General features: G+C 46.9%; 1 protein-coding gene across 1 annotated transcript in view; it reads right to left on the reverse strand.

Annotated features, from left to right (window-relative positions):
• LOC149449522 (transient receptor potential cation channel subfamily M member 2-like) overlaps positions 1-17,155 on the reverse strand; it is a 372,880-nt gene that overhangs the window by 231,738 nt on the left and 123,987 nt on the right. Inside the window, exon 9 of the mRNA XM_089693136.1 lies at positions 11,567-11,767. Within this exon, the coding sequence (XP_089549262.1) occupies positions 11,567-11,767 (201 nt within the window). The remainder of the gene's footprint in view (positions 1-11,566; positions 11,768-17,155) is intronic.

Genomic DNA, 17,155 nt, shown 5'->3' on the forward strand with positions numbered 1-17,155 from the left:
AACACACGAAAGCTCCTCTCCATGGCATCCACAGCAATCAGTGATTATCTCCTTGCATTTACACTTTGTGACCCCTTGAGGGTCGCAGTTTGAAGATAGGATACAGGGGTATTTAAGTGGGCGCAATTCCGACATGCACAGCCTCAAAAGAAGTTGGAAGTGACAAAGTGCGTCAGGACGTGACATCAGACGTAAACCGGAAGTTACGGAGCGGCAATTTTGGAAAATGTTTACCATTGGAATTTATGCTGAGACACCTTGCTTGCTTGTAAGAACAATTTATCATTAAAGAGAGATATCCCGAAACTTCCGGTTCCGGCGCCGGATGCTGTGATACGCGGGTCCCGCGGCTCCCGGGATCCCGGCTTTATAAAGCCCGCTGATAGCCTCGGGGACCCCGCCTTTCAGTCCTCGGGTGTCCCCCACCCTCTGGCAGTGGCCCTGGCATGGAGCGGTACCTTTTGCCGGCGCAGTCCGGTCACGAGTCGGTGGCCAGAGCGGAGGGATGCGGCTCTCCCCCTCCTGCAGCCAAGATGGCCGACGATGCCTGTCACGGCATGGACACAGGCAAGGAGCGGGATCACACTCTGGGAGCAGGCCTGTTAGAGTCTCCCTCCCATCTCCTCACTGCCTTTTCATTCCCCTGTGGCACTGACTGCCTAAATGAGCAGTATAACAAGATATCACAGGCAGTGTCGGCTATCTTGCTCCCTAATATCACCCAGGCTGTAGATAGAGCAGTCACATTGGGCATTGAACAGCTGAGAAAAGATCTAAGCGATCATTCTAAACGATTATCTGAGGCTGAACAGCGCTTATCTGATTTAGAAGATGAAGTCCATTCCATGCAAGCGGTTACATCACAATCTAATAGTATACAGCAAAGTATTTTGGATAAAATCGAAGATCTGGAAAATCGATAACTTACGCATTGTGGGTCTTCCAGAATCTTTTAATACCGGATCTCTCCTTGACCTATGCTCTGCACGGATCCCGGCGGCACTAGGCCTTTCTTCCTCCTGCCAGGTCGAGAGAGCTCATCGCCTGGGGCCTCCGTCTACCGAGCGCCGAACGCCACGTTCAGTGATTGTCCGCTATCTAAATTATGCTGACCGCGTAGCGATCCTCACTTCTTTTCGCAACTCACGGTCTTTGCAGATTGAGGGTCACAAATTGCTGCTATTTGCGGATTACTCGCAGGAAGTGTTGTGCAAACGGAAAGCATTTCAACAAGTATGTGCTAGTCTTTATCAGAAAGGAATAAAGTTCACATTGGCATATCCGGCCACTTTACGATTCACTGCACCATCTGGGGTCTCCAAGTCTTTTGTTCATCCTGAAGAAGCCCACCAATATCTCCGAGATCACCTAGCCGAAGGGGATCCGGCGACGCAGCCTGCGGGCAGAAATTGTGGTCCCAGAGATCAACGCAGTCTTCGTAAAGACCCACCTAAACGTCAATGCATTATTTCATCTTCCTCTAAAGCTCGTCTGCCTTGAAGACCTATGAGGCCATTGGTCTCAGCATAAAAGCTTCAAGCTTTTTCTTCGATCCGATGGGCTCAGACGAAAGAGCTTTTCTATTTTTCATTATTTCCTTGAGTGGTACCTTTTAATTTACTGAAATGCTCCTACATTTTAAAGTTTGAGCCTTTTCGGTTGTTCAGCTCTAATTGTTTAAGTATTATCTGTTTGGCACAGGGCCCTTGCTCTGCCATTTATTTCGATGTCATGTTTTATTTACAAATATGCCTGAATTTAACTTCCTCTTTCCCGCACATGCCTTGCTCCTTACATCAGCGGGGCTGCGGGGGGTGGGGTGCTGGAGTCGCTGTCGGGGGTACGTTTGAGGGACGCCCTCACGTATCTCAACAATTGTAACTAGGTCCCTGGGGCTAGCTTCTATTATTACCACTCCCGGTCACGCTGACGTTGGTGGTTACAGCATGCGGAATGACGTGAAGTCCTTTATACTGTTATTGTATATTATATGTTTTGAATCTTTGTTGGGCCTTACTAGGGCCCTTGCTACTGCCTTTACTCTCTCTCCTCTTTTTTCCCTCCACTTTCACCTTTACCTCTTTGGAGATCTCCGTCGTCTACTGAGACCAGATTTACACCACTCCCATCTGCCTAATGAAGCAGCGCTAATTGTTGATACACTTCTAATTGGTAAGTCCCTTATCTTTTTATCACACACTTCACTTCAGCTAGAATGACACGTATTTTTTCCTGGAATGTTAAAGGCCTCAGGTCCCCTCACAAACGCATGGCAGTATTAAGACATCTGCGGCGCTTACGCGCGGATATAGCTCTACTCCAAGAGACACATCTCACACAACCTGACTTTGTCCGTATGTGAAAACTCTGGGCGTCTCACGCCTTCGGCTCCTCCTCCATTAATAATAAAGCAGGGGTACTTATTCTTATCCACAAGCGACTTAATCCTGAATTGGTCTCTATGGAGGCGGACACCGAGGGCCGCTTCGTAGCTATACATGTCAAATTAGGCTCTCAGGAATTGGCTGTTGCCAACATATATGCACCCAACTCCCCGACAAGGCAGGTGTTTCAGGGCCTGTCTTCACGGCTGGCACCCTATATTCATAAGCCGCTTGTCATGGGAGGTGACTTTAATTCTGTTATGCAGGAGCAGGAGGATATATCGCAGAGTGTTGACCAAGATTCTCGCTCCACCCAACCTCCCCGTCCAATGCCCACTTTACTTGGTAGTTTCGTAGAAGCAATGCAACTTACTGATATATGGCGTTTGACCCATCCGGACGGTAGAGATTACACTTTTTACTCTCCCATTCACCATTCCTTATCTCGAATCGATTATATTTTTGGCAACCCCATTACACTGCAACATGTGGTGTCATCTACCATACACGATATAGCCATATCGGATCACGCCCCAATTTCTATTACTATAAATCTTCTAGATCCTACACCACACCCTAGGATATGGCGCTTCCCCTCGTTTTTGGCGAACAATCAGGAGCTTTCCCGACAGTTACAACACACCTGGGCAGACTTCCAAATTAATAATGCGGCTCATGTCACCAATACAAATTTATATTGGGATACGGGAAAGGCGAGACTACGTGGCAAAATTATTGCCTTTACATCTGCATATAAAAAAAAAAATTTTGCATAATTTCACCGAGGCTAGTAACCTTCTTAGACTGACTCAGCGAAAGATGACGGAACTCAATTCGCAGGACAATAGGAAAGCTTGGGCGGATGCTAAAAACCAGTTCGACACATGGGCGGCTGCTCAGGAAACACTACATCACTCATACCTTGATTTACAGTATCACAGGTTTGGTAACAAACCAGGCAAACTTTTGGCGCGTTTGTGTAGGAAGCCTTTTACCCCCACGCAATTCACCTCTCTAAAAGATTCTCAGGGGTTACTTAAACAATCTCCGGAAGAGATTATATCTATTCTGGAAAGCTTTTACGCAAATTTATATGGGTCGGACCCTATAGACCAGGCACGGGCACACTCCTTTCTCGACAGCGTACATCTACCACAAATAGATCCAATAGCACTGCAATCTCTAAATGCCCCGATATCTCAAGCGGATATTTGTCAGGCTATTACTTCTCTAGCCAATGGCAAAGCCCCAGGTCCAGATGGGTACACTTCTGAATTTTATAAACTTATGGATAAAACCCTCTCTCCTACTCTACAGCGGGTTTATCAATCTATTCAGGAGAGTGGGGTGTATCTTCCATCAGCTTCCCAAGCCCACATTAAATTAATAGCCAAAAAAGGCAAAGACCCTTCGGAGCCTGGTTCTTATCGACCGATTTCTCTCCTTAATCTAGATGCAAAGATTCTTTCTAAAATTGTAGCTAATCGATTGGCTATTATCTTACCCTCCCTTATTCATCCTTCTCAAGCAGGCTTTATAAAGGGGCGCTCGGCCACGTCAAACATTCGCAAGGTGCTTACAGTTTTACATCAGGCTAAAAATAACCTATTCCAGGACCTAGCGATTATTTCCCTCGACGCTGAAAAAAGCTTTTTACAATGTAAATTTTGAATGGCTCCACTCAGTCCTCGCTAAATTTGGCTTTTCCGGTCCATTCACGCGTTTAATTCAGGCTATGTACTCCGCCCCGACAGCCCAGGTAGTAGCGGCGGGGAAAATATCCAACTCCATTCCGCTACATAAGGGCACAAGACAAGGCTGTCCTTTGTCCCCCCTGCTTTTCAATCTAGTCTTAGAACCCTTAGCCCGCTTCTTGTTGTTTCAGTCACAACTTCATGGCATTTAAATTGCCCAACAAGACCTTCGCCTAGCTTTATTTGCGGACGACATACTGATATTCACCTCCAACCCGTCTTTAGATTTACCGTACATTCAATCCGTTTTCGCAGATTTTCGGAATTGCTCGGGTCTCCGTATTAACTTTGCGAAAAGTGAGGTTTTGCCCCTGTATCACGCTTGACTCCCTGAGTGGGCCGGCAACTCACTTTTTAAAATTAATACAAACCATATCACCTATCTAGGTATTAAAATTGGGAAATTAGCTTTGTCCCTTTATTCTCTTAACTTCTCGCCAGTAATACAAAAAATATTAGGGGAATTAGAGATGTGGAAAGAATTGCCGTTATCACTAGAGATGAGCGAATTATTCAAAAATTCGATTCGGCTGATTCGGCGAATTTCAGGAAGAAATTCGATTCGATGTGAATTTATTCGCTATGAAGTTAACTTATAAAAAGGGTTTCTAGGCTTCAGAGAGCCTTTAAAGTAGTGCAGAACACTGTACCTTTAATTTAAATGCCCTTGGAGATGAGGAAGGAGAAGGAGAAGGATGAGAAGAAGGAGAAGGAGAAGGATGAGAAGAAGGAGAAGGATGAGAAGAAGGAGAAGGATGAGAAGAAGGAGAAGGAGAAGGATGAGAAGAAGGAGAAGGAGAAGGATGAGAAGAAGGAGAAGGATGAGAAGATGGAGAAGGAGAAGGATGAGAAGAAGAAGGATGAGAAGAAGGAGAAGGAGAAGGATGAGAAGAAGGAGAAGGATGAGAAGAAGGAGAAGGAGAAGGATGAGAAGAAGGAGAAGGATGAGAAGAAGGAGAAGGATGAGAAGAAGGATGAGAAGAAGGATGAGAAGAAGGAGAAGGATGAGAAGAAGGAGAAGGATGAGAAGAAGGATGAGAAGAAGGAGAAGGATGAGAAGAAGGATGAGAAGAAGGAGAAGGATGAGAAGAAGGAGAAGGATGAGAAGAAGGAGAAGGATGAGAAGAAGGAGAAGGAGAAGGATGAGAAGAAGGAGAAGGATGAGAAGAAGGAGAAGGATGAGAAGAAGGATGAGAAGAAAGATGAGAAGAAGGAGAAGGATGAGAAGAAGGATGAGAAGAAGGAGAAGGATGAGAAGAAGGATGAGAAGAAGGAGAAGGATGAGAAGAAGGAGAAGGAGAAGGATGAGAAGAAGGAGAAGGATGAGAAGAAGGAGAAGGATGAGAAGAAGGATGAGAAGAAGGAGAAGGATGAGAAGAAGGACAGTTCTGTGACAGTTTCTGTCTATTTCTGACAGTTCTGTGACATTCACTCCATACAGCGGTTGAAACATTGTATCTATTTGTTTCCATAAATGACATTCTGCAGATACACTTAGAGGAGCTCTGCAGATACACTTTTTGCCGGCTTGGAATTATTCTTATTTTCATCCTCCTACTTCTTCTTCTTCTTCTTCTTCATCATCCTCATCCTCTTCTTCTGAGGATGAGGATGAAGAAGAAGAAGAAGAAGTAGGATGAAAATAAGATTAATTCCAAGCCGGCAAAAAGTGTATCTGCAGAGCTCCTCTAAGTGTATCTACAGAATAGAGGAGCTCTGCAGATACACTTTTTGCCGGCTTGGAATTATTCTTATTTTCATCCTACTTCTTCTTCTTCTTCTTCTTCTTCATCCTCATCCTCATCCTCTTCTTCTTCTTCTGAGGATGAGGATGAGGATGAAGAAGAAGAAGAAGAAGTAGGATGAAAATAAGAATAATTCCAAGCCGGCAAAAAGTGTAACTGCAGAGCTCCTCTAAGTGTATCTGCAGAATAGAGGAGCTCTGCAGATACACTTTTTGCCGGCTTGGAATTATTCTTATTTTCATCCTACTTCTTCTTCTTCTTCTTCTTCATCCTCATCCTCAGAAGAAGAAGAAGAGGATGAGGATGAGGATGAAGAGGAAGAAGAAGAAGAAGTAGGATGAAAATAAGAATAATTCCAAGCCGGCAAAAAGTGTATCTGCAGAGCTCCTCTATTCTGCAGATACACTTAGAGGAGCTCTGCAGATACACTTTTTGCCGGCTTGGAACTATTCTTATTTTCATCCTACTTCTTCTTCTTCTTCTTCATCCTCATCCTCTTCTTCTTCTTCTGAGGATGAGGATGAGGATGAAGAAGAAGAAGTAGGATGAAAATAAGAATTCCAAACCGGCAAAAAGTGTATCTGCAGAGTTCCTCTATTTCTGACAGTTCTCTGACAGCTCCTTCACATGTACAGCGGTTGAAACATCTGTTTCCGAATAAAAACATCTGTATCCTAAATGGAAACTAATAGATACAATGTTTCAACCGCTGTACATGTGAAGGAACTGTCAGAGAAATGTCAGAAATAGCGGAGCTCTCTGCAGGGACACTTTTGCCGGCTGATCGGGAAAAATCCGATTCGCGCACCCGAAGTAGGCAAATATTCAGATTCGCCGCGAATCAAATTTTTCCTGAAATTCGTATCGAATTCCGGTTCGCCTGGTTCGATTCGCTCATCTCTAGTTATCACTTATGGGTAGAGCCCACCTCTTCAAGATGACGAGTTTTCCGAAACTTTATATCCTCTCCAAACTATCCCTCTCCTGCTCAAGCGTACGGATATTGTCAGTTTGAACAAAGCGATTTCTAGTTTCTTATGGAGGGGGCGCCGACCGCGTATAGCTATATACAAGTTGTTTCTCCCTAGATGCGAGGGTGGTCTGGGCCTTCCCAACATCAGGCTCTATAACTTATCCTGTATCTTACCGGTATGTATAGATTGGATCTCCCATTCGTCCATGTTTTCCAATTACCAACTCGAATCTGCTATGGTGAGTCCGTTTGACCTGTCGGCTGTTTTACATTCTAATTCCACTTCACTCCCTCCACAACTTAAACACAACCCACTCATATGGGATACACTATTTACATGGAGAGAGGTCAGACGTAGATTAGGAGTTTCTCCCTGGCTGTCCAGTTTTCTCCCTATTCACTACAATCCTTCCTTTTCTGTCTCTCAACATCATGCAGCCTATGACAAGTGGTATAACCAGGGCCTTAGACTTGTAAGTCAACTGTATGACGCAGCATCAGGATCCCCCCTTCCGTTGCAACAAATTCTTAGCTCATTTGATCTTCCTTCCCACTATTTTTTGTATATTTTGCAAGTTAGGAATTATGTGAAATCTATAGTACAAAATAAGTCCACTCAATTTTGCTCGACTATGATAGAAGTCCTTGTAAGGAATCAAAAATACAACATATCCAATATATATGGTCATTTGTCTATGCACTATGCTAAACCGATGGAATCTTATTCTTCCATTAAAACATGGATACAAGACTTTGACAATGCTTTTACTGCGGAGCAAATGCTCACAGGTTTTAATACTACCTGTGCGTTCAATACGAACAAATTTTGGAGGGAGCAGCAATTTAAAATTATGCACCATGCCTATATGCCTTGCTTGTACTCCCGAGCAGACTCAAGGATCTCTACATGTCCGCTCTGTGGATCATATAAACCGTCACTTCACCACAGATTCTGGAATTGCCCATTGATCTGTACATTCTGGACTCAACTTTTGAATTTTGTGCTCTTCATCACTACTCTTCAGTTACCTAGAGACCCGCTGCTTCTTCTTTTTGGCAACTAGGAAGTTTCAGTGTCTGCTGCCCCACACCGCCATCTTGCTTTGTTCAGAGCAGCCAAACCATGGCTATCCATTTGCTTGATGGCGGCGAGAAGGGCTATTTTGAAAAAATGGATCTCCACCTCTCCACCTACCATCTTGGACGTCAAAATGGAACTTAACTTTCTACTTCGATTGGATCGGCTCGGCATGCATATAGCTCCTTCTACAACAGGAGTGGAAAAGTTCAACCGCAAGTGGGGTCAATATGTTTCAAAAGTTCTCCCTACTGTGGAGCCCCAGCACCCCGCTCATAGATTTTTAGCTAGCTTCTAGGGTACTCCTGATGCATGGTGTTGTTATTGTCTAAGGGGACAACTGATTCTTATTTTATGAATGCTGTGTTTCTCTCAGAAATCTCCTTTTCTGTTTATGCTGTGTCCTCCTCTCATTTTGGCGCACTGGCCTATCATTCACTCTCTTATCCTCCTTTCTGACCTATGTGAAGTGGTCTCCTGCTAGCTCACCTTTATACATACTGATGCGCTGCTCCTCATTACATCTTACTATATGGCTACTCGGTCAGTCTATTATTTTTCTGCTTAAATCTCTATATCTTGGCAGGTTCCCATGGTCCTCTGGCCTCAGAATTCAGGCACGTGACTGCTTGTTCTCTATTTCTCCTTCTTCCCTTCTCTGATGGCATACTCTCTTTATGCTGGCCTTTTCAGCTCTGTTGTCTTACTTTCTAACTGGTCTATTTCTACCCTATCTTTTACATTTCCTCATTATTTCCTACTCTTTTGCACAATGACCTCCCTGTTGGTCGTTACGACAAATGGTCAACATTGCTCGCATCGCTTATTCTTGTTGCTCTTATGTTTGATTACATTATGTATACGTGACTCTCTACACTTAGTATATTTACACTTTAAGCCCTTGTATCCTGCTACATTACATGTTCTATACTTTTCTCATAGAAACTCTTTTCTTCCTAAACTTTTCTAATTTCTTCTCTGATTTGTTCAGGGCTTCTGTAACGAGTCTTTGAGTAAAATTGTTATCTTGGAATTTATTCACCTGATTTGACATGTTGCCACGCTATGATTGCTGACATATCTCATCGTTGGTTATTTTGTATGCACAATAAAACCCAATAAAGTCTCTTTTAAAAAAAAAAAGAGAGATATCCCTATTACTGCCTACTACAATATTTTGGGTATACTTTGTTACATGTTATGATGTTATGAATCGGATACATTGTGGAGTGAGAGGAGCCCCCCATTTTATGCAAACGGACTTTATCATTTGATAAGGTACATGAGATATGAGGTGGCGGTCAGTGTGTTCACCAGCACTGGGAAAACATTGTTTGATGTGAGGGGAGCACATATACTGTTTTAAAGATATGACACTGTATGTAATTCCTTCGGAGGTACATTTTTCATACGAACGTGGATGGATTTAGGAGCTCAACCATGAAGGAAGGAGGATTTTGTGGTCGCTTTTCTAAATTTTTAAGAGGGTAAGACTAAGGATGACAGAAGGTTAGAAGTGGACACAAGGTGGAGTGGAGTGATTTTTCACTTATTGGCACTAATTTTGTAAGTGCGTTTTTTTGTGTTGGATATCATGCGTTTTGGATAATGCACTATATTCCATTTACATTTCTTTGACGGTATTAAGTGGAGGAATAGGAGTTTATCACTTGTGAAAGAAAGAAGAATTATCTAATAGAAGATATGACAAAAAGAGAGCACACACCCACCAAACCCCAAACCAAAAACCCAATCAAGTCACTTAGCAATCCTTCCCCTGAAGTACATAAAAATAGATATAAAATAATACAGCAAACTTGATTTAAATGAATAAACACATCAATAATATCAATACAACCCAAAGTCCAAATAAAGTCCAAAAAACACACTTGCAGGTGATTTCACAATAATTCAGATCCTAGGGCAACTTTGATGATGAACTCCAGAAAATCTTCATATACCTTAAAGATAAAATCTAAACATAGTGTATTATCCTAGGTCTTTATAATAGTGCCACGCGTGTCACATGCAAAAACTGAAGTGTCACAGCAATCGTGAAATGTTCAAACTCCAACAATTTAATGAATAGACCCACTGTACACAATATAGTAAAAGTGCATAATTACCCTAAGATAGATAAAACCAGCATAGGATCCATAGTAAGGATGGAATTGCCTCCAAACAGTATATAAATCATCTTCTCCAGACACCTCCCATAGACCTCATAAACAGACCAGGGGTCAGTGTTTGTATTTAATAACACACAGATTTTATTGTAGCAACTTACATTAAAAAACGATGAGATCAGCTTCCATATGGTGAAACAATCAAGACAACATCACTCCTCAGCGGTAGCTTCAAACTAATGGCCATACAACTCTGAAGGAGAGCCAGGTGGTAGGTGATCCCTGTTGAAAAAGTCCAGATGTGACGAAACGCGTCCGCGGCACGTGATGTAGTGACGTATTGACGTTTCCGGAAGTGCCGTGGTGGCCATCTTGGGTTCTGGAACACGAGGCTGTGCATACCCTAGGGACTTCCATCTACCACCTGGATCTCCTTCAGAGTTGTATGGCCATTAGTTTGAAGCTACCACTGAGGAGTGATGTTGTCTTGATTGTTTTACCACAAGTTGCTACAATAAAATCTGTGTGTTATTAAATACACACACTGACCCCTGGTCTGTTTATGAGGTCTATGGGAGGTGTCTGGAGAAGATGATTTATATACTGTTTGGAGGCAATCCCATCCTTACTATGGATCCTATGCTGGTTTTATCTATCTTAGGGTAATTATGCACTTTTACTATATTGTGTACAGTGGGTTTATTCATTAAATTGTTGGAGTTTGAACATTTCACGATTGCTGTGGCACTTCAGTTTTTGCATGTGACACGTGTGGCACTATTATAAAGACCTAGGATAATACACTATGTTTAGATTTTATCTTTGAGGTATATGAAGATTTTCTGGAATTCATCATCAAAGTTGCCCTAGGATCTGAATTATTGTGAAATCACCTGCAAGTGTTTTTGGACTTTATTTTGGACTTTATTTGGACTTTGGGTTGTATTGATATTATTGATGTGTTTATTCATTTAAATCAAGTTTGCTGTATTATTTTATATCTATCTAATAGAAGACATCAGCACTATTGTGTTTTCTTGACACGGAGACGCTGACTAAGAGTTGGACTATGTGTTTTGGACTTTTGGGGGAAAAAGTATAACTTGGCGTCTGGGGTTTATTATTTATTGTGTTAGCACTTAGTAGCACACCAATACATTTATTTATTTATTTGTGAAGTTTACATGGTGATACCACAATTGGAGATTTTACAAGCAATACATGCCGATCATGAGAGTGGAAGGCATGTGGGTCTGGTGAGTACATACCCAAAAGGGAAGGTGGTTTCATGAGCATGTGGTGATTTTGGTTTGGGAATAAGATTCCAACACTGAAAGAGACATCTACATGTTATGATGGACTTTATTTTTACATTAGTTGATTGATTTATATCACATGATTGTTTTATTTTATTTCATTTTTTATCACTAGAGAATGTGTTTCACTCATTAGTTGGTCACAGCGCCGCTGGATTATTTATGTTCAGTTGTGTGACTAATCACTCACTTTTTTGGTCCACATGATGATTTGATCTTCTCTGAAATTGTCATACGACTCCGAGAAAAAAATTTTCAGTTTCTCCTTAATGAGGCTGACAGTAATCCTGGAGGAACTAAGATTCGCTACCTGTGCTATGATGTCAGCAACTCGCCCAGAACCCTCCACGATGACACAAGGGGTGTTGTTACATATTGAATTGTAGATGGTCTGTAAGAGGGACGGTTAGAACACTGGAGAGAAGGTTACATACACTCTACAGTGGAAATAGGTTTTGGCACACTCATGGTAAATGGCTGTCTCTAATAGAAAGAGGAGAGGATGCTGGGGGCCAAGTCATCAGAGCAGGAGCAAGAGGAGCGGATGCTGGAGGCTATGTGATCAGTGAGCGGGAGCAAGAGGAGCGGATGCTGGAGGCTATGTGATCAGTGAGCGGGAGTAGGAGGAGAGGATGCTGGAGGCTATGTGATCAGTGAGTGGGAGCAGGAGGAGAGGATGCTGGAGGCTATGTGATCAGTGAGTGGGAGCAGGAGGAGAGGATGCTGGAGGCTATGTGATCAGTGAGCGGGAGCAGGAGGAGAGGATGCTGGAGGCTATGTGATCAGTGAGAGGGAGCAGGAGGAGAAAATGCTGGAGGATATGTGATCAGTGAGCGGGAGCAGGTGAAGAGGATGCTGGAGGCTATGTGATCAGTGAGCGGGAGCAGGAGGAGAGGATGCTGGAGGATATGTGATCAGTGAGCGGGAGCAGGAGGAGATGATGCTGGAGGCTATGTGATCAGTGAGCGGGTGCAGGAGGAGAGGATGCTGGAGGATATGTGATCAGTGAGCGGGAGCAGGAGGAGAGGATGCTGGAGGCTATGTGATCAGTGAGGGGGAGCAGGTGGAGAGGATGCTGGAGGATATGTGATCAGTGAGGGGAGCAGGTAGAGAGGATGCTGGAGGCTATGTGATCAGTGAGCGAGAGCAGGTGAAGAGGATGCTGGAGCCTATGTGATCAGTGAGCGGGAGCAGGAGGAGAGGATGCTGGAGGATATGTGATCAGTGAGCGGGAGCAGGAGGAGAGGATGCTGGAGTCTATGTGATCAGTGAGTGGGAGGAGAGGATGCTGGAGGATATGTGATCAGTGAGCGGGAGCAGGAGGAGAGGATGCTGGAGGCTATTTGATCAGTGAGCGGGAGCAGGTGAAGAGGATGCTGGAGCCTATGTGATCAGTGAGCGGGAGCGGGAGCAGGAGGAGAGGATGCTGGAGGATATGTGATCAGTGAGCGGGAGGAGAGGATGCTGGAGGATATGTGATCAGTGAGCGGGAGGAGAGGATGCTGGAGGCTATGTGATCAGTGAGCAGGAGCAGGAGGAGAGGATGCTAGAGGCTATGTGATCAGTGAGCGGGAGCAGGAGGAGAGGATGCTGGAGGATATGTGATCAGTGAGCGGGAGCAGGAGGAGAGGATGCTGGAGGCTATGTGATCAGTGAGCGGGAGCAGGAGGAGAGGATGCTGGAGGCTATGTGATCAGTGAGAGGGAGCAGGAGGAGAAAATGCTGGAGGATATGTGATCAGTGAGCGGGAGCAGGTGAAGAGGATGCTGGAGGCTATGTGATCAGTGAGCGGGAGCAGGAGGAGAGGATGCTGGAGGATATGTGATCAGTGAGCGGGAGCAGGAGGAGATGATGCTGGAGGCTATGTGATCAGTGAGCGGGTGCAGGAGGAGAGGATGCTGGAGGATATGTGATCAGTGAGCGGGAGCAGGAGGAGAGGATGCTGGAGGCTATGTGATCAGTGAGGGGGAGCAGGTGGAGAGGATGCTGGAGGATATGTGATCAGTGAGGGGAGCAGGTGGAGAGGATGCTGGAGGCTATGTGATCAGTGAGCGAGAGCAGGTGAAGAGGATGCTGGAGCCTATGTGATCAGTGAGCGGGAGCAGGAGGAGAGGATGCTGGAGGATATGTGATCAGTGAGCGGGAGCAGGAGGAGAGGATGCTGGAGTCTATGTGATCAGTGAGTGGGAGGAGAGGATGCTGGAGGATATGTGATCAGTGAGCGGGAGCAGGAGGAGAGGATGCTGGAGGCTATTTGATCAGTGAGCGGGAGCAGGTGAAGAGGATGCTGGAGCCTATGTGATCAGTGAGCGGGAGCGGGAGCAGGAGGAGAGGATGCTGGAGGATATGTGATCAGTGAGCGGGAGGAGAGGATGCTGGAGGATATGTGATCAGTGAGCGGGAGGAGAGGATGCTGGAGGCTATGTGATCAGTGAGCGGGAGCAGTAGGAGAGGATGCTGGAGGCTATGTGATCAGTGAGCAGGAGCAGGAGGAGAGGATGCTAGAGGCTATGTGATCAGTGAGCGGGAGCAGGAGGAGAGGATGCTGGAGGATATGTGATCAGTGAGCGGGAGCAGGAGGAGAGGATGCTGGAGGCTATGTGATCAGTGAGCGGGAGAAGGAGGAGAGGATGCTGGAGGCTATGTGATCAGTGAGCGGGAGCAGGAGGAGAGGATGCTGGAGGATATGTGATCAGTGAGCGGGAGCAGGTGGAGAGGATGCTGGAGGCTATGTGATCAGTGAGCGGGAGCAGGAGGAGAGGATGCTGGAGGATATGTGATCAGTGAGCGGGAGCAGGAGGAGAGGATGCTGGAGGCTATGTGATCAGTGAGGGGGAGCAGGAGGAGAGGATGATGGAGGTTATGTGATCAGTGAGCGGGAGCAGGAGGAGAGGATGCTGGAGGCTATGTGATCAGTGAGCGGGTGCAGGAGGAGAGGATGCTGGAGGATATGTGATCAGTGAGGGGAGCAGGTGGAGAGGATGCTGGAGGCTATGTGATCAGTGAGCGGGAGCAGGTGAAGAGGATGCTGGAGGCTATGTGATCAGTGAGCGGGAGCAGGAGGAGAGGATGCTGGAGGATATGTGATCAGTGAGCGGGAGCAGGAGGAGAGGATGCTGGAGTCTATGTGATCAGTGAGTGGGAGGAGAGGATGCTGGAGGCTATTTGATCAGTGAGCGGGAGCAGGTGAAGAGGATGCTGGAGCCAATGTGATCAGTGAGCGGGAGCGGGAGCAGGAGGAGAGGATGCTGGAGGATATGTGATCAGTGAGCGGGAGGAGAGGATGCTGGAGGATATGTGATCAGTGAGCGGGAGGAGAGGATGCTGGAGGCTATTTGATCAGTGAGCGGGAGCAGGAGGAGAGGATGCTGGAGGCTATGTGATCAGTGAGCGGGAGCAGGAGGAGAGGATGCTGGAGGCTATGTGATCAGTGAGCGGGAGAAGGAGGAGAGGATGCTGGAGGATATGTGATCAGTGAGCGGGAGCAGGAGGAGAGGATGCTGGAGGCTATGTGATCAGTGAGCGGGAGAAGGAGGAGAGGATGCTGGAGGCTATGTGATCAGTGAGCGGGAGCAGGAGGAGAGGATGCTGGAGGATATGTGATCAGTGAGCGGGAGCAGGTGGAGAGGATGCTGGAGGCTATGTGATCAGTGAGCGGGAGCAGGAGGAGAGGATGCTGGAGGATATGTGATCAGTGAGCGGGAGAAGGAGGAGAGGATGCTGGAGGCTATGTGATCAGTGAGGGGGAGCAGGAGGAGGGGATGATGGAGGTTATGTGATCAGTGAGCGGGAGCAGGAGGAGAGGATGCTGGAGGCTATGAGATCAGTGAGCGGGAGCAGGAGGAGAGGATGCTGGAGGCTATGTGATCAGTGAGCGGGAGCAGGAGGAGAGGATGCTGGAGGCTATGTGATCAGTGAGCGGGAGCAGGAGGAGAGGATGCTGGAGGCTATGTGATCAGTTAGCGGGAGCAGGAGGAGAGGATGCTGGAGGATATGTGATCAGTGAGCGGGAGCAGGTGGAGAGGATGCTGGAGGCTATGTGATCAGTGAGCGGGAGCAGGTGGAGAGGATGCTGAGGGTTGTGTGATCAGTGAGCGGGAGAAGGAGAAGAGGATGCAGGAGGATATGTGATCAGTGAGCGGGAGCAGGAGGAGAGGATGCTGGAGGCTATGTGATCAGTGAGTGGGAGCAGGAGGAGAGGATGCTGGAGGCTATGTGATCAGTGAGCGGGAGCAGGAGGAGAGGATGCTGGAGGCTATGTGATCAGAGAGCGGGAGCAGGAGGAGAGGATGCTGGAGGCTATGTGATCAGTGAGCGGGAGCAGGAGGAGAGGATTCTGGAGGCTATGTGATCAGTGAGCGGGAGCAGGAGGAGAGGATGCTGGAGGCTATGTGATCAGTGAGCGGGAGCAGGTGAAGTGGATGCTGGAGGCTAAGTGATCAGTGAGCGGGAGCAGGTGAAGAGGATGCTGGAGGCTATGTGATCAGTGAGCGGGAGCAGGTGAAGAGGATGCTGGAGGCTATGTGATCAGTGAGCGGGAGCAGGAGGAGAGGATGCTGGAGGCTATGTGATCAGTGAGGGGGAGCAGGTGAAGAGGATGCTGGAGGATATGTGATCAGTGAGCGGGAGCAGGAGAGGATGCTGGAGGCTATGTGATCAGTGAGGGGGAGCAGGTGGAGAGGATGCTGGAGGATATGTGATCAGTGAGGGGGAGCAGGTGGAGAGGATGCTGGAGGCTATTTGATCAGTGAGCGGGAGCAGGAGGAGAGGATGCTGGAGGATATGTGATCAGTGAGCGGGAGAAGGAGGAGAGGATGCTGGAGGCTATGTGATCAGTGAGCGGGAGCAGGAGGAGAGGATGCTGGAGTATATGTGATCAGTGAGCGGGAGAAGGAGGAGAGGATGCTGGAGGCTATGTGATCAGTGAGCGGGAGCAGGAGGAGAGGATGCTGGAGGATATGTGATCAGTGAGCGGGAGAAGGAGGAGAGGATGCTGGAGGCTATGTGATCAGTGAGCGGGAGCAGGAGGAGAGGATGCTGGAGGATATGTGATCAGTGAGCGGGAGCAGGTGGAGAGGATGCTGAGGGTTGTGTGATCAGTGAGCGGGAGCAGGTGGAGAGGATGCTGGAGGATATGTGATCAGTGAGCGGGAGCAGGAGGAGAGGATGCTGGAGGCTATTTGATCAGTGAGCAGGAGCAGGAGGAGAGGATGCTGGGGGCTATGTTATCAGTGAGTGGGAGCGGGAGAAGAGGATGCTGGAGGCTATTTGATCAGTGAGCGGGAGCAGGAGGAGAGGATGCTGGAGGATATGTGATCAGTGAGCGGGAGCAGGAGGAGTGGATGCTGGAGGCTATGTGATCAGTGAGCGGGAGCAGGAGGAGAGGATGCTGGAGGATATGTGATCAGTGAGGGGGAGCAGGTGAAGAGGATGCTGGAGGATATGTGATCAGTGAGCGGGAGCAGGAGAGGATGCTGGAGGCTATGTGATCAGTGAGGGGGAGCAGGTGGAGAGGATGCTGGAGGCTATTTGATCAGTGAGCGGGAGCAGGAGGAGAGGATGCTGGAGGATATGTGATCAGTGAGCGGGAGAAGGAGGAGAGGATGCTGGAGGCTATGTGATCAGTGAGCGGGAGCAGGAGGAGAGGATGCTGGAGGATATGTGATCAGTGAGCGGGAGAAGGAGGAGAGGATGCTGGAGGCTATGTGATCAGTGAGCGGGAGCAGGAGGAGAGGATGCTGGAGGATATGTGATCAGTGAGCGGGAGCAGGTGGAGAGG

The sequence above is a fragment of the Staurois parvus genome, unplaced genomic scaffold (assembly GCF_062004578.1).
Source record: "Staurois parvus isolate SC_StPar_1 unplaced genomic scaffold, SC_StPar_1.0 ptg000615l, whole genome shotgun sequence".
Lineage (NCBI taxonomy): Eukaryota > Metazoa > Chordata > Amphibia > Anura > Ranidae > Staurois > Staurois parvus.